We start from the raw sequence: 18,259 nt of genomic DNA, 5'->3' as shown, positions 1-18,259 counted from the left end.
TTACAGAGGCACCAGACATGGTTGTCCCCTGTCCCCACAGCTTTATATCATGGTCCTAGAACCCCAACCATGAAAATCTGAGCAGAGGACACAATTAAAGGGAATGAGTTTCATGGAGTGGAGCATACATTTTCCTTATATAAAGGTGGTGTTATGTCTATGTCTGACTCAGGAACAGCATAGCAATCGATAATTAAGAAGCTGGGAGTGCGATTATGAGAGAAATACTCGTAAAAGGTCAATGAAATAAGTAGAAGCTTCTCCCCATGGGTGTTTCAGAAGGATTGGTTCTAGAACTATAAAGTGGAGTGGCTTTAAGATTACTAATGGGTCAATACGATACTTCGGCGTCAACCTGACCGCTACACTAACTGGACAGTACTCCGTGAACATATCTACCCTCTTCCAAGATATGGTAGGACTCTAGATTTCATTCCTGGGGGTCATTGGACTACTTAAAATTAACATTCTACCAAGATAGCTGTATGTGTTCCAGGCATTGCCAATCAGAATAGAAAAGAAGGTATTAAACTTCCCCTGGCCGGGTTTTTCGATGTATGGCAGGGAAAGGCTCTATTGGTCTTAGGGAACATTTTAAGGGATTCAAGAAAAAGAAGTGTGGGAGGGATCTTGGAATACCCAAATATGTTTAACTACTATAGAGCAGCACAGCTTCACATGATGGGAGAATGGTCAAGGAGAGAATCACAAACACTGGGTCCAAATGGACAAGGCATTTGTCTGGAGCTCTATAGGGTTTAATATAGCTACTAAGACAGCACAGACCCCAAAATATTCATTACAGACAAATCACTCGCACACCGATGAGGGTGTGAATCAGGATAAATAAGAATACACACACAGCTCACATCTTTTTCATCCATGATGACACCAACACACAACCGGGTATTTATGACCGATTCAGGGTCATGTTTCGGAATTGAAATCTGGGAGACTGTTGGATGATAAATTAGGTGTTGAATAATGGGCATATTAAATCATTTAAATATTGCAAACCCGCATGCGGGATCCCAAAGTCTGAGTGAATCCCTTACCAACAAATCCATCACAGGATGTTGCAACCAGGAGTAAAATGACAACTACACATCCCTTGACCCACGACTAAAAACTTCTCACCACCTGTCAGGGGTTACAGGACTGAGTTTTGAGCCTTTACAAATTAATAACCACCCCAGAAGGCAACAAAACATGGAAGTATACAGATAGGCGGCACAGAAACTTGGGGGATTGGGCACTTGTTCCAGATAGATAAAAAGGTATTACAGAGGGACATTTATAAACAGAGCGTATCTGTGCATCATAGGGAAACAGCCCTGAAGAGAATACCCAGGTAGTACTTAACCCCCCCAGATCCATGAGATGTTCCACGGGGTATCAGACAGGTGATGGGAGAGCCTTTGAATAGTCGGGAATGCCACTCCATACCTGGTGTCTGTGCCCAGTCATCACAGTTTTTTTGGAAAGAGGTCTTAGTTGCTAGCAAACAAATAGTGGGATTCCCCTCAGTCGCACACCCTGCCACCACGATTCAAGGCTTGCACCCAAAGATTAGGAAAAGATGGCCCCAAGGTCATGGAAACCTATTTACCAGCTATTACTTACTAGAGTGACTATGGCTGGACAGAGGAAACAATGCACTGACCTGGCATATCTGATCACTTAACTAAGGATCCAACCTCGTTTCTGTCCACATGGTTCTTGGTCTTGCAGTATATGGAGACTGGCCATGGGAACTTTACATGTTCCCCCTATATTAAGAGCCCAGAAACTGTCTGACTGAAGGGCATGTGGTTCAGCTTATCTAGGACATTGATTTAAGACATTATTTGATTGGAAAAACAATGCATTTATTTTCATAATACGCCATTCACTGTTCAGAGTTGGGGTGTGGTTGGTGGGGCGAGGGTAGGCGTGAGCTAACTAGTGTTCCACTTTGTATGTACCTTTCATGATGTGCATGGCAATACATAACTTGAGACTTCTGTAATCCTGTAGTGGGAAATGTGGTCAAACAGACTACTTTAATCAGAGGTCTCTGCCTCCTAAGAAGAGGTTACACTGGAGTATGATATGATACACTAGGACAGGGATCAACTACTTGAATTAAAGATTTGCAAAGAAGCTGTACAGCATCATTTAGTTTTGTGTTTACCGAATTTCTGCTCTATAGAACAAGTGCTCTATGTGGCTTTTTTTTATAACTTAACCTACCACCTCCAAATCCATCATGGATTATTCTATATACAGGGGGCAACTTTGAAACTGCATAAGCCTAAGGATGAAGAAACATAAAACTAGTGATACATGTACGTCGGGAGTTTAAATGAAATATACTTATAGATGGACTTTGCTAAGGATCAACTCGTGTATTTTGTTGCATCGTTCAATATGTTGGTCTCTATAAACAAAAACAGAAGGAAATAAAAACCTATGTGATGGGTACCATTATAAGCTGTGCAAAAACACACGTCTTGTCAAGCGGAGAGAAGGTACTGATGTAAAGATGCCAACAGATGTGTTGGGTTGGTGCCTGGAAGAAAGACTAAGCACATGCAAGCAGGGCGTCTACAATCAATTTTATTGATAAAGAATGTTTTTTTAAACATGTTGTACAACTTCAGGGGACTTGGAGATTCCATATTAGAATACAAAATAATAAACAAAATTCAAATAAGACAACCATGCAGCACTTGATGTAGTGGGGATCCGGGGGAACCAATTACATGCATATGCAGAATCTACTATGGCAGAAAAAGGACTAATCGAAATAATGCTATGAAAGTGACAAGAAGCCTAACCCTAAAAGAACAATATCTAGCTTTCCTGGGCCATTTTTAAGTAATCAGCCCACATAAACCAAATAAATCTAAATAGATGTGCATTTCTTTGCATTGGTGTCTATACGTTCAGTGGCCTTGGATTTAGAGGAATCCTTGCAGCATTCATGTCAGTGAGAAAGGGAACTGACATGGCATGGGGTGAGAGCAAGAGGTTTAATCCAATCCAGCCTTGAAAGAACACCAGACCCTTTCTTCTGTTCAGCCTCAAAGGGAGGAAGATACAACGCAGCAGCCAAAAAGCACTGCAAAGACTTTTCAGCTTGTACCTGCTGAGCCCGCGGTTATTAAACGAGACCCAAAAGATCCTAATGGAAAAGTATTAAAAACATATAGCTGCTCACCTGCTTTAAAGTTGCTATGAAGCGTGTTATGTACTCCACTGTGACCGGATCCTCAACAGTAAGCTTATGACTTTGACACTCCACACGGGCTCTGTTAATAACTATTCTAGCATCAGCAGTCAGTCCTGTAAAATCATTAAACACAGCACAGGGCGACAATATCCCTTTTCATCAAATTCGTATAAAATGAAAAATCTGTCAATTGAGGAGAAATATTTTTTAATCTAACTTTGATAACATCTTTAACATTAAATGCAATGAACCAGAGTTTACTTTACAAGGAAAGCTCGAGAACCACCACTGAAAACAAAACAAGTCATGCTTTACTTTACATCAGTTTACAAGCAGTTTGCTTTAGGCTAGACATTGTCAGCCATTGCTATTATCCTTAGCACTGAAATGATTACGTATTGAGCAGAGTATTACAACTTTAAACATTATAGGCATGTTTCTTACAAACTCCGATATCAACTGCGCCCACACTACAGATGATGAAACACTAACAGAGTAAAGCTACAAAGCGCATACACTAGTGATGCACTACACAATTTTCTGTTCAATTAAAAAGAAAAAATCACAAGGTTCACCACCATGTACATCGCGATTAAAATAATATTGCATCGTGAGGTGGAGAATCAAAATGTTAACGTATTATAAATGTAAATTATAGGAAAAGCTATTTTTGATTCGTTATAACTACAATCCTAATTAATGAATCTGCAAAAACTTTAACCAAATAGTGAGCATCAAGTTTATAGCGAGTTTTCGAAGGTTTTGGCAGATTGGCTAAGGAGGTCGGTGGAATAGAACTGCAGTTATGTAAAGTCCCAAAATTTGTTTCCATTATTCATATTCCCATATAATTGCCTCTGAAGAGCACGAAAAATTCTATTGGACACAAACTAAACATAACAAAAATGAAGGCCTTGGTCAAAAGTGAAATCCTTTTGTGGTCTGGTGTTAATTTGCGTACTACTTTAACATAGTCACGACAGACCAAGAGGAAACTTTAAAAAACGGTATAAAAACATGCAACTGATTTAATACACTAGATGTGATCTCACTGCTCACCTGTGATTAAATCAAGTACGGCAAATACGACAGGTTTCGCCAATCGGACGTATTGAGTTTGTCCATGGTTTTAAGCCATCTTTAACTGCAACACGGCTGCTGTGCAACAAAGCTTAAAGGTCACCGCTGTGTGTGTATAGCTTTTTTAATTTTTATTATGTATTGTTAGGTGGGAGAGGGCGATGGGCGGTGGGTGAGAGGGCGGTGGGTGAGAGGGCGGTGGGTGAGGGCAGTGGGGGAGAGGGCGGGGTAGAGGCAACACGGATGAAGTTCATGTGGGGAAGAAACACGGACAACGAAGGTTGTAGGGGTGGGGATGAGAGAAGGGCGGGCGAGCTGTGATGTGGCTAGAGGTATCCAAATAACACTTTATTATTATAGCCGGGGAGGACAACCTAGACAATGGAGGGTGGTTGGGATCAGTTGGAGGCAAGCAAACAAACATCAGAGAATAGGAGTGAGGTGCTAGGGGGAGCAGATAGCGGAGGGTTGGTGAGCGGAAGGAGCATGGAGTGGGAGAAGTATATGTTATGTTATAAGCTGTCTTGTAACGCGCACAACTACTACCGGAATATCCTGGCGCGGTATACCGCTGGGGAACTCGTCCTGGCACACAAAGAGGAAGAAAGCCTACGGCAGCTGGCCATTTAGAAGCAAGCAAATGTGAGTGGCAATGAAGCAAACCAGCGTTAAGCAATAAACAGTCTCCAAGCTCACTGTTAGAAAACATAAGGTCTTGCAAGAGGCAGTGTGCCGTCATAAAGACAAAGATTTCGTAATTTCTCTACTGTAAAAATGATGTCCTCGTAATGAAGAATCAGTAGGCACCAAGGAGGTACCAGCGCCACCGTACTAACCGTTCTGGACATCCAACCTCTCTATTCTGGTGTGCCTATTGCTCCAACAGTGCAGGTGCCAATGATGTAGGCCAGCCACTACCCCTTCCAGTCCATTTCCTGGAGGAAAAAAAGTGGACACCTATAAAGTTGCAGGGCTCTAACATGTTCACACCTGTACCAATGGTCAATCTTCTAGGGGTTCCGTCCCTCTTGGACTTTCCTACAATAGCTAATCCCTGTCGGGATTTATAATCCAAGGTAGACAGATTGATTACACTTGGAACAAGAACCACATGGATGACTAGAACCACATGGATGAGGAGTTCCAGGTCAGATCTGGCTGTAGGTGTGGCCTCTATACTGTTCCTTGATAATACGCTCAGATTCCTTCCTAGATGTTCTAAACGAATGTATGACGTTACAACGAATTCCGTTGCAACGCATGCCTTTACCACGCATGCGTTACAACGGAATTTGTTTTCCACGCTTAACCTTTACCTCGAATATACCTTTACCACGCATACATTTACAACGTTTTTCGTTGTAAATGTATGCATGGTGAGGGCATACTCTTGATAAAGGTTTTAACTCTCCCCTTAAATGCCCCCTGCCTCCACTCCTTATATTTACCCCTGCCCTTAACCCTTAATACATTTATATTTATTTTACTAAAATGCCCCTTACCTTTTAACTCGCCCTCTCTCCTTCTTCTTTGGTTACGTCGGTCGTACGTCGTTGAGAGGAAGCGGAAGTTACTTTCCGTTTCCTCTCTAACGACATCGATTGCTTCAGCTTCGTCTTCACTTCGGCTTTTCAGGTAAGTTTTTTTTGGGGGGGGGGGGGGGGAGAGACCCCCCCCAGCCCCCATTCTTATCCCAACGCTTTATTTTTTTTATGGGGGAGACTCCCCAAACCCCCCCTTTTTTTTCATTTACCACACATGCCTTTACTACGTATTTTGTAGTAAAGGTATGCGTGGTAAAACCTCTCGTAACCACGCATGCGTTGTAAAGCATGCGTGGTAAAGGATTTCGTGGAAACGGCTTCGTTGTAGAGGCCGTTTCCCGTTCTAAACACAAAGTCGAAGTATATGGAGATCCCTTGCACCCCCCCCCCCCCCCCCGGATTAAACTAAGGTTACAGCTCCCAATGGCCAGAGGACCATGGCAATGATCCCCCTGTTTTACCAGCTACTGTCAGACCCAATCCTGCTACGATTCCAGACGCCAGTCTCAAATGGCCTAGCTGATCCATCAGGGAATAGACATTTGCCCCTTGATCTATCATATTACAACCACCTAGCATGATGGCCCATTTATTGAGCCATGCTTTGACTTGGATCAGACCCAGAGACTGCTACCACTGGTCGCAATAACTTGCCCTGGACTTTTTTCTTCTTGCCTATACTCTCAAAGTCGCATGGCAGCAAGTACTGGGCCTTGAAGAGGCAAATCACTCTAGCTCAGATTATCATGAAATTTGAAGAATGAAGTAACATCCTGCGAAATGGACAAGGAGGCCAAAGATCTAGTGACAAATGGGGAAAAAAGTGTACCAGAATGGTGTCTTTCCCTGAGCAATTAAACCCCATCTACATCTCTGATGTTACTTGGATCTGTGCATCTCCTTGCTTTTGGACTGTGCCCAAGAACAGTTTAAGTTGATGATCAACCGGGAAAAATTAGCTCTTCTGTCCTTAGACTCCTATTTTACATCCATCAGGACCATAAACTCTGGATTGGCCATGAGCCAGCACTCATGGTTCAAGTCCTGGGAGCTTAAGCCAGTAGTCAAGGTAAAAAGAAAAAGTCAATGCCTTCCCCTTAGTACCAAAGAACGTGTTTCATCTGAAAACACACAAGGTCCTCTAGAGGTACAAAACAGTCACAGCCAAATTGGAGTGTTTATATGTTCTTTATTGTTTAGTTAAAAAACCATTACAATTTAAAACTGGATTGGTTCATCGTAAAAGGGACCATCGAGTAGAAACCCACTAGCGCATGGTCAATAAATGATGGTCAACATGTCATTTCTTCCAGCTGCGTTGACGCTTTGTGGACTAATTTAGTGAGCCCAATGCTCAGCTTGGTGTTTTCAGGATTTAGGTCTGCTATTATGGCCTGGAGGCAGGTTCGAGCTCCTAGTTGCCGTCTGTGTGTAAGCATGGAGGGGCATGCACAAACTATGTATTCCATTGCTTCAGAGTTATAGCCACACATCCTGCATTCAATGTTGTTATTTGGGCGACGCCATTCGGGCAAGTTATTTAAAACTGTCCATTCGCCCATCCTTAGAACTTTTGTTTCAAGTAAAATTAAAATGTGCTGGATAAGTGAGGCGACTCAACGCCTGGTTTGAAGTTGGAGATTACTGCCCAGGCAGGTTTCCTTTTTGACAGAATTGCCCTGTCTGAATGAAATGACCACAGACATGACCTAGCCTGGCAGTTCGGGCTGGACTGTTCCCATTGGGTGCAGGATAAAAACTGATTTGCATACGGCTGGGTTCAAACTGGAATGGCATGGGGAGAAAAAAAATATGGATTTAGGCCCAGATCTCTGTACTAAGGTGAAAGTATGACATTGTTCTGCATTCTCTACATCAATTGTTCTTTTTGCATTTGTCACCCTGAGTGGGAAGGGTATGCCTAGACATGGGCCCCATGCTCTCCATGCCACCGGAGTCAAGCTATCCTGGCTGATGAGGGGTGAAACCCTGAAACCGGTCCTACGATGCTCGTTTCCAGTCCGTTGAGGATCTGTGACACTGGGCTGGGATTCAGCAAGCCCACTGGGCTTGGCGATGGTGCTGAGTGCCCCACAAGCACCCAACCCTGTAACATTAATCATGAGTTAGGACGCTGGGCTTGGTGACCCAGCTGGACCCAATGAAAATCAGTTGATTTAGTGCTATGGGGCTGTGGCTGAGATGCCAGGAACAAGTGAGCTCGAGGTGTATATGGGCAGACTAGAGGCAGAGGGTGTGATCCTCTGACCATGTTGCATAAGGCCTGAAGAGAAAGCAAAGTGAGTAGAGCCCTCCTCTGACTGCAGCCAAAGGGCCAAACCGCCGCCACCATAATAAGCTGGGGGGGACAGGGAATGATCCTAGCATTTATACTCCCTCCAGGCGTGCCAAACCCAAGTTTGGCAGCAACTACAAATTCAGGGCAGCTAGCCCAGTTAAGGAGACCACTCCCTATCCTTTGTAGCCAGCTGACAGGATGGCAGGGGCGAATATGACACAGAAATGAAGGCATCTGTGGAGGTGAGCTGTGTGGTATGCCCTGCTGCCACCAAGGAGTGCAAGATCAACAGAACATTAAACCGTGATTAAATCAAGAATATATGAAATCGAGTCACAAAATAGGCTGACAGTTTGAGCACAACAGACTTGATAACCATGCATTGGTTTGCTGGCCAATCCTGTGACCACATGAGAAACAATTAAAGTTGGAAATTCTATCCTGCACTGCAGACATCATTGTTTGAGCCCAACTAAAGGAGAAAAATGAATGACCTCAGAAGACACTAACAGCCACTCTGCAAACTATTTTACAGGGCTTGCCCCTGACCTCTTTGCATCTTAAAATAGGGAAACTGAATGCAACCAGATATAATATCGATCTATTTTTGTCTCTGGTAAAATGGAAAGTGAGGTGTGGTTGGGACAACATATTCCCCTGCGATAATGCAGTGTAATTGGGTCAAATGAGATGCGGCATCTCCCTCTGACAAACTTGACTCAATTTTCTTGGCACTCAAAGTTACAAGGCATGCACTGGAACTTAAAAATCAATCCAGTTGCCCTGGGTGTTGGCCACCTATATGTGAGGTCATCAGGAACAAGACACAAATATTCAAATGGACTCAAACAATCACAAATGAAAAAGGTACAAGCAAGGATAATCTTCCTTAAGTAAAGGGAGGAGGATAAGAAAGGACGCTTACAACATAACTTACGCCTGGTGATCAAATAACTTACACAAACTGGTGGGCTTCCTAGAGTAGGTGAGGGTCAGAGCACAGCACTCTGAAGGACTGGTTCAGCAAGGTGGGAGGTCCACAGGGTCAGTTTCATTACTTAACTGTGAAATGAGCGCATAGAATACTGTTAACGCCACTGAGACCGATGGCAGCTTCATTTTAGGGTTCGTGATTAGCTTAGGCAGAGGTTGCAGAGGCATGGTCCTCTTACAGTTGACAGAACCAAGGTATTGCTGTTCTCCTTTAATGGTGAAAGTCCAGTTGCAGCTGGATGATTTCCAACCACTAAAACACCTGTGTAAACTTAAGTTTAAGTAGCTGTTCCCTGCAAAGTAGAGCATACTGGGTAGAAAGGGGTCAATATTCTTTTTTACAGACCCAAAGGAGGCAGGGGAATGAGCCTACAACTAGTTGCACACTACACAGTCAGACAAGAGGGCCTTTCTGCTGTGAAAGAGATCAGGTAACCCATCAGAAGAACGCATGACCAAGGAGTAACTGGAAGCTGTGTTAGTGGTGTGTAGGTTCAGCTCGCCAAGATAGTAAAGAGCCTGTGCTGACTAATTCTAAAAGACAGGGACTCTGATTCGCACTAATATGGGTAAAGTGAGTAGGAGGAGCTGCAATGGACTCAAAGGATGGTATAGTTTGACTTGTAAAGCCTTTGCCTTCACAATAGATGAATGTGAGAAGTTGGCCTTGTATATAATGCTCACTAATTCTAGTGATCACTTTGTACCATGCCAAGCAACCCTTATGATGATTGGTTGTAAGTCAACTTTATAGACCAGTTATCCTAGTGGTAACGTGGACAAAGCAGTCTTAGGCTAAACTCTGAAAGGCATGTGAAGCCAGCTGTATTACCATACACAACCCCCTTGAATACCAAATGAAAGGACACCACACAGATATATATTGAAAATATATATTGATTTATTAACTAAAAGTATCCCCTGGACTCTTTATGAGCACAGAAGCACAAGCGTTAAACACAAGACAGTTTAAAATACACAAAAGTTGCACAATATGGATGAGCCCTAGGGGCCACCTAAACCATATACTAAGAAAGTGGTATAAGAGATACCAATCTGAAAGGAAACAGGCCTAGGGCATCGCTGGAGCTATTCGAGACTAGCAGTGACTAAGTCGGGAAAGGCCCGCGGGACTCGGGTGCAGTGTTTAAAGTGCACGCACTCACCAATGCAAAGTCTATGGTGCGTAAAAAGTACAAAGTTAGTTAGTTCGGAACCTTCCGAGTGACCTAGAAAGCTGAAACTTGAGACACAGGCCCTAGAGGTGTGTACCAGTGTAGGAACACCGGCGGAGCGGAGTTACCTCACCCACAGGAAGCGGGTGCATAGGGTCGAAGTAGTGTCGGGTTTCGTCACGCTGGTCGATGGTGCTTGGAGCTGAAGATGTTGCAGGCGGCTCGATGTGAAGAGTTCCGGTGGATCCAAGGGTGGATCTGAAGATGTGAAGACCTGAAAGCAGAGGGGACAATGTTCAAAGTCACTAGCCAGTGACTACCGTGGAACCAGATTGGAACCAAGCGATGTCGGGTGCAAACAGGCATTGAGGTGTAGCTTCTCTCTGCAGCCTCGTGGACACCGGGGGTCGAGGACGTCCAGGAGTCGGTCACAAGCTGTCCCACGCAGGCTTCTTGCTGTTGGCGGTGTCGGCAACTTGATCGGAGCAAACAGGCCTTGGCTAATGCAAGCCACGCAGGAGTCGAAAAAAAAGGCTTAATACTCGGACCAGCAAGGTCAGAGCGGGTGCTCCTTTTTACAGGAGCTAGGTCAAGTCTGGAGCAACCAGACCTGCAGTGTAGTTCTTCGGTTTCGTCGCCAAGATGGCCGCTGACCACGTGGCTAGTGGCGGGGATGGCACGTCGAGTGGCACAATGCAAAAGGGCCCCACGCAGATCGTGGAGATGCTGGGGGGCTGATCTTCGGTGCAAGGGCTGCTCGGTGGTGGGGGTTCTCAGTCCCCAAAGCACAACATCGAGGATGCCTCTGGTGCTGTGCTGTCAGCTCTTCGGGTGTCTTCCAAGAAGTCCGGTCCCACGTCTCTCGGTGCCTCCACGGGTCCCTTCTTTGCAGGGACTGTGGATGGGGCTGTGAGAAGTCTGGGAGTCTGGGTCTTGTCAGGCTCAGGGCTCCGGCGGGAGGCGGCGGCAAAGCAGACGTCGATTCGCTGGTTGGTACCCGTGTTCACAGGGTGGCCACTCCTAGGCCACAAGGGAGATTCTCTTCAGTCTTCTGTGCAGCAGAATGTCGAAGTCCAGTCTTCTTCTTCGTGTAAAGTTGATTCAGGATGATCTGCTGTGCAATGGCACTGCTCCCACTCTTATTCCCAATCGGAGGGGTGGATCACCTACTAGGTCCCTCCTCTGGGTGGGACCAGGAAGGGGGGGCGGTTACACCCCCTTTCCTTTGTCCAGCTCCTCGCCAGGCCTGGGTCTGGAAAGTCCCAGGACCGGTTTGGACTGGCTTATGCACGGGGACACCTTGTGTGCCCCGGGCATGTCTCAATCTATTCAGCTCTGTCCTACCCAATACACAAAACCTTGTCTGGGGTGGTGCTCGCACCTCCCAAGGCAGGAAACCCTTTGTCCAAGCCTCCCTCGCTGGAAGGACCCCCAGCAGCAGGAGGTCAGACTTGTGTCTGTGGTGGCAGCATCCATTTTGTGATGCTGAGGCTCTGGTTAACTTTAACCGGGGTTAAGGCTACGCACATGTTGTGTCCCTCTAGAAGGGTGGAATGCTATCCCCGTCGACAGAACTGTCGAGGGGATAGTATTCCAATTCGTATGACACCTTACTCGACATGTTTTGATAAAGCCAAACCAAACATAGCATATAACCGCGAGGATTATAATGCACTTAAGAATGTATGGTATGGCAGTATCCCGGAACAGCTTAGGGAGTGGTTCCCGACAGCTGCAGACAGGCTCAGCTCATGCTAGAGCACCATCTCACATATTTCCAAGCACTCTGCCTCCAGGATTGATGAGGCCTTCCATAGGAGTGGCTGATAGGAACATATGTGTCCAGTTTAAGGTCAGGCATAGGGATATTATACCTAAGTAAGAGGTGATTACACCAACTTACCCCAGCTGAGTAATCAGCCAGTTGTGTCAAATATGGAGGCGAGGCCAGGGGTGGCACAATACATGCTGCAGCCCCTGGTAGGCCTTGGATGCACCTATGCCCTGGGTACCTGTGGTACATTGTTACAGGTGCCTATAAGGTGAACCAGTATCCAATTCGTAATGCACCTAGAGTGCATTGGCAGTAATTTAGAGAGAGAACAGCAGGCTGTGGGTCTGATTAGCAGGCCCACAGCCACATTAAGTCATAAACCACTGAAGCAAAAAGCAAAAATTTGGGGTGACCATAGGATAGCAGACCCTACTCTCCTACAATGAACACATGTGAATCCACAGCAACAATGCATTTAATAGTTAATGCTACATTTGGAGATGCACAACTCTGGGAAGGGGCTGACAGCTTGCATCTATTCCCTTCATAGCTTTCTCCCTGAACCGAAGCAGCATCTAGGAGATTAACAGGTTTCGGTTGATGGGTTTGGGTGCATGAAAGTTCCTGCTCAGACCCGGAAGGGCTTGAGACGAGGGATGGGTGGTAAACTCTGGTATGGGGAGTTCAGCAAAAGCTCCAGTACGTGGAGGGGGGAAAAGAGAGGGGGAGGGAGAGGGGGTGGGGAGAAAGAGAGGGGAGAGGAGAGAGAGAGAGAGAGAGAGAGAATAAGTGAGAGAGAGAGAGAGAGAGAGAGAGAGAGAGAGAGAGAGAGAGAGAGAGAGAGAGAGAGAGAGAGAGAGAGAGAGAGAGAGAGAGAGAGAGAGAGAGAGAGAGAGAGAGAGAGAGAGAGAGAGAGAGAGAGAGAGAGAGAGAGAGAGAGAGACTGCTTCTCATGTGGCAAACAGAAGCCGCGCCCTCTGGCGCGCCGCAGGGTGCAGTTCTTGCTGATTTTACAGCGTGGGACAAGCTCCCAGTGCTAAAAATCTGCATAAGTAGCATGACTGACCAGAATCTAGCACAGTGCTTAGGTGTAGAAGTGTGGCTCACTGGTTAGAGCAGGCAGACCCTGAAGCAGAGGTCAGACCCGGGACCAGGGTTCAATTCCTGGCGCAGCAGGGTCTTGAGCTCAAATGTCCATGGACTCGATAATTCTCGCTTCGATGCCTGACCTAATCATGGGTTCACACTCTGCAACTCTGGGTATTAAGCTTGCTTAATCTCCACAACGGCCCCCCTGCCGCGGGATGCCTGGCTTTCACCTTGGGGATGCCCTGTAGGGGCTATCTCACAGGGAAAAGCCAGGACGGGTTCCCAAGGCAAGCGCGGAGATACTCCTTCGGGGGTCGATTCTGGTGCTATATAAGAAACATAATAATAATAATAACTGTGGAATTCTGTGGAGTAAAGCTCAACAAGTTCCGCCCACCCCTAGTCAAGACGCTGTTTGGAAGTTTGTTACTTCACTCAAAGTTGCAACTAATCTGTCAGGTATTACAATATCAAGATACAGAACACATACTGGCAGCAAACCTAAAGTAACACTATTGTTATACCTAAAATGTAGGCACATTCTGAACAGCGAATAAGACTATTGCAAAGTTTAACACCAACAGATTTTCCTTACAACGTCCATGTTGCACTAAGGGAATGGGCTGTAATGCTAAAATTTACAAAATCCAGGTTTACTTTAAGAGGCAGGATATGCGTTTTGCTTTACAGCAGGAAAGGAACATACCCTAAAATAGAAGGGTAAAAGTTGAAGCATAGATGGGTAAAAGTTAAAGCATAGATAGGTAGGAACATCTACTACACAGCTTACAAAAGGGGGTTTGCGTTGGGTAGGACAATGTTTCTTTTATGTAACAGATCAAACACGTCGACACAGAAGGAGTACACAAATTGGTGGAAGGTTTGCTGGATGGATACTCCATACTCATTTTAGGTCTAGAAGACCCCAATGTACAACAAAGGCATTTTTCGAACATTTAACACTTTTCGTCTGAGCACTGGGTGCCATTGAATTAGATTTTAACTGTGCAATGCATGTCAATCTACTCACACCAGCTTTTATGTGGTGTACTAGCAAGTATGCTCTCAGAACATCTGAAAGACAAAAGTCTGCAGGGCTGCACATTCCTTGGCTCAATAATACACATTTTCCTCTTTCATACTCAGTCTCCACACTATACAATTATTTCTTTACACGCTTCATCTCGGTGTCACATAGAGAACACAATTGGGCCAAGAGCATTTCAGATCATACTGCCCTACTATTTTATTTGCATTTCAGAATAACTCCTAATTGCATCCGCGATTGGTGACTGCAGCGGTGACTTGAGGATTCATGGACACGATCAGCAAATGTACAGCAGTAGTTGAAAGATAATGCAACAGTTATGATTGCACTTGTTCACTGGAAGGCATTCATCTGCATTAAAACTAGAACCGCAACTTCATATGGTGCTACATACCACTTTAGAAAGCACTACCTGATCTTAAGAAACTAGTACATTATCAATGCACCTTCCAAAACACATTGTTGCAAACTAGGCAACAGTATACATCATTAATAGAGAGAACTCCCTAGATCATAGGGCATAGAACGCCAGACAACACTCAAAGGGGGTTTGAAAAAGCTGACTAGACTAGCTAGATTCAAGAGATTCGAACACGATGGGGGGCGTGGCTTGATCGCCGACGGGAATGGCGGCGTGAGCTCGTAGCTCCGCACCTGATCCCCTTATTATCCTGTTTTTTCAGTACGGCGGGCCGAGCGGAAGGAACCGGCAATACAGAAGAAGGGACCTAGACAGCAGTGGCGCTACCTGACGCGAATAAAAATACCCCGCAAGCGGCTGGACGAAAGTGTGAGGACGGAGAAGCACATGGCCGGCAAGGAGGCGAAAAATGGCGCCCGTGGGCTCATCGGACCCCGGAGGACGGCGACCCTTGCTGGTGAGCGTCAGACCTGGCAAGACTCGGCAGAGCGCGAATGCCACATGGTACAGGAGTGCGAGCCGTGCAGAGAAACGAAGGAGAAGAGCGGCTCGCCCGCAGCCGATTCGCAGAGCGGCAAAGCAGCTGACATGAGGAGCGAGGAGGCCTGCAGAGAGCCAGAGGACGGAGCCCTGTGGTGAGCGGAGGGGATGGAGCAGTGTCGCCGAGCCGGAGACGGGTCCTGAGAGCGGCGAGTCACTAAGCAGTAGAACTATGGCCTAATACGAAAGCATGGAACAGTGGGGCGTGCTGGCACTTAACGGAGACCACTAATAACGGGCAGGGGTGGACCGCCCGTCAGGAGGCCATCGATGTTTCACAACTAGGGGCAGGAATGCACACGAGCTAGGCCCAGTCATGAACTAGCCACACTGCGCCCAATGTTATAGTGGGCTGGAGCACGAATCGCCAACGATCCCCCTCTGGGAGGAGGAGGAGACCTGGAACTAAAACTAGAGGGGGCCTATCGGCGGGAGTTGGGTGTATTCCTGCGGCACCCCCCCAGCGAAAGTGGAGTGCTGTGGTCGCGAGAGCGTGGCCCCCGAATAGACGGGAGGGCAAACCAGATAACGGATCAGGAGGGGAGATTGAGGCAATAGCGAACCCCCAGTACGTCGACCCCGAGGAATCTTTTTTCCCCAGGCGGTTTCCCTGCGCAGGGCGAGGGCCAGTCGACGCGTGAAGACGAACGAACAAGTGGGTGAACAGACTCTCTTGCCACTGCTGAGGGACGCCACGACTAAGGATGGAGGAGATAAAGGCCATAGCCTACCACGGGGAAATCCTGAGGTGGGAGCTGCAGATTGGGCCACGGGGTTGGTGGGGGTCGACGCCTGAGGGGAACGGCGCGCACAAGCCTGGCGATCACCGATATCGGAGCTGTGCAGGAGACCGAAACCTGGGAGTGCCCCAAGAGGTGAGAGCCCAGTGCGCAGGCCCCCCCTTACACCCTCGGACTTGAGTTCCCCCCGAAGGCATTAGAGGGACGTTGGAGTTGCAGGAAGCCCCGAATCATGGGGAAACTCAAGGGAAAAGCAGATGGCACTGCGACTGCGGAGCCACAGGAACCTACCACATCGGGGCCTGCGGACCTCCAGCAGCTACAAGATCGCATACTGGAGGCCATTGCGGCAACAAGAAACGCTTTGCAGCAAGAAATTGCACAAGTGACATCTGGGCTGGGACTACTCCGAGCAGATCATGCCAAGCGGACGGACAGGGTCAAGCAAAATGAGGTTACGCTGCAGGAGTTGACCCCCGCTCACTCGGCCCTAGAAGTTAAGATGGAAAGTGCCCTAGCTCGGATACAAACACTAGAGAGGAGAGCTGAGGACGCCGAAAACAGGAACAGGCGTAACAATACCCGCTTGGTCGGCCTTCCAGAAAAAATTGAAGGAGGAGACATGATTGGCTATCTGGACTCCTGGCTTAGGGCGACAGTGGCCCCGAAGGGCCTGTCGCCTTTCTTCACACTCAAACGGGCACACCGGGTCCCTGCTAGGCCTCCTAGACCGGGCCAACCGCCTAGGCCGGTTATAGCAAAGCTGCTCCACTACAAAGATAGAGACTTACTGCTCCAGAAAGCCCGCAACGCGGGACCCTACCAAGTAGGCAATAGCAAGGTGACCTCGTTTCCGGAATATACCTACGAGACACAGCGGCTCCGAGCCTCCTCCCTCTCTGTTAAACGAGCACACAGAGATGAGGGAATACAATACTCCCTGCTCTTCCCGGCCAAATTGCGAGTAGAGCTGGACGGCACGGCTCAATTTTTCCACACACCAGAGGAGGCCTGGTCATGGGTCGTAACCTACAAAGCGGGAAACGACCGCACACAACATCAGGAAGAGGAGATACAGAGGTCGACGCAGGTGCGAAAATCACAGAGACTCCGCAGAAAGCGGCGAGGCACCCAGACACAATCAGCATCGCAAACAGTAGAAGAACGGAAGGCGGCATTGCAAGCAGTGGTGAAGCTCTCGGGCGCTAGTCCGTCTTTATCGAAACACGGCACAGAATCCAAGGGTAATCACACGGGCTCGGAGACGGACGTGTCAGAGATATATGGCGCCAAGGGACCGAAGGTGACACCGAATTCGGCAGAGGTAATCCTGGATGCCTGACACGTGAGACTTTGGAATTCTGTTATAGTGATAACTGTTAGAATCTGATGGGGATGGAAAAGATAGAGCTGATACTACAATCGGACTGCCGCACACTCTTTATAGGGGACTCTGGGGGCGAGGGTTGCGGATTGGCGCAGCTGCCCGTCAGTCTAGAGCCAACCCCTTTAAGTCCTTAAGGCTCCTGCAGTGACGACTGCAGGATAGGCGAGAGTTGAATGGTGGCGGTTTGGACGGGGTCTGATGGATTGCTATTGGGTCCTGTTCTGGGGGGGGGCAACTGTTGGGGATGTTCCTACGAGGCGAATGCTAGTAATCATTGTTGGGGGGTTGGGAGGGAAGGGACAGCAAGGGAAATGTTGGGCAGGTTCCACCACTGAAGCAGAGTCGACGGCCGGTTTGGCCTGCAGTGAGATGGAATGGGACAATGGTTGAAATTGATACTGGAGATGTATGACCTGGAATGTAAGGGGGCTCCATACGATGGCGAGGAGACACAAGATTCACTCTTATTTAACCCGCAGAGGGGTCCAGATCGCATTCCTTCAGGAAACACACTTGACAGCAACTGAGGGGCTAGCGTTGCAGCGTAGATGGCGAGGTCAGGTGTTTAATACCACCTATTCCGCATTTGCTAGAGGAACACTAATCTGGGTTAGGGCTGAAGAGCTATTTCAGGTGACCAGGCAGGTGATAGACCCTGAAGGTAGATTTGTGGCGGTGGCGGGTAGACTAAGGGGTCGCGACATTACATTATGCAGCATATATGCACCCAACACGGAACAATTGGTTTTCTTGGGGAAACTATGGGGGACACTTGCACACTTCCTGACGGGTCCGGTAGTGGTTGGAGGGGACTTCAATTCGGTGACGGTCTCGCTGGACAGATCTCACCCCCCGCTTAGTGACTCCCCGGTTTATCGGTTAGCCAAGGGCAGGCTGGAATCTGACGGACACTTGGCGCGCACGGCACCCGACTGATCGGGATTACTCCTACTTC

At 47.4% G+C, this 18,259-nt stretch overlaps 1 protein-coding gene across 1 annotated transcript in view; it reads right to left on the bottom strand.

Moving 5' to 3' along the window:
* Nucleotides 1-18,259, bottom strand: part of PSMA8 (proteasome 20S subunit alpha 8) — a 542,764-nt gene that overhangs the window by 326,397 nt on the left and 198,108 nt on the right. The window contains exon 3 of the mRNA XM_086966944.1: nucleotides 3,203-3,327. Coding sequence (XP_086823070.1) covers nucleotides 3,203-3,327 — 125 coding nt within the window. The remainder of the gene's footprint in view (nucleotides 1-3,202; nucleotides 3,328-18,259) is intronic.

Source organism: Lissotriton vulgaris, chromosome 4_1, assembly GCF_964263255.1.
Source record: "Lissotriton vulgaris chromosome 4_1, aLisVul1.2, whole genome shotgun sequence".
Lineage (NCBI taxonomy): Eukaryota > Metazoa > Chordata > Amphibia > Caudata > Salamandridae > Lissotriton > Lissotriton vulgaris.
The sequence above is the reverse complement of the archived record's forward strand: the minus strand, read 5'-3'. Positions and strand labels throughout refer to the sequence as shown.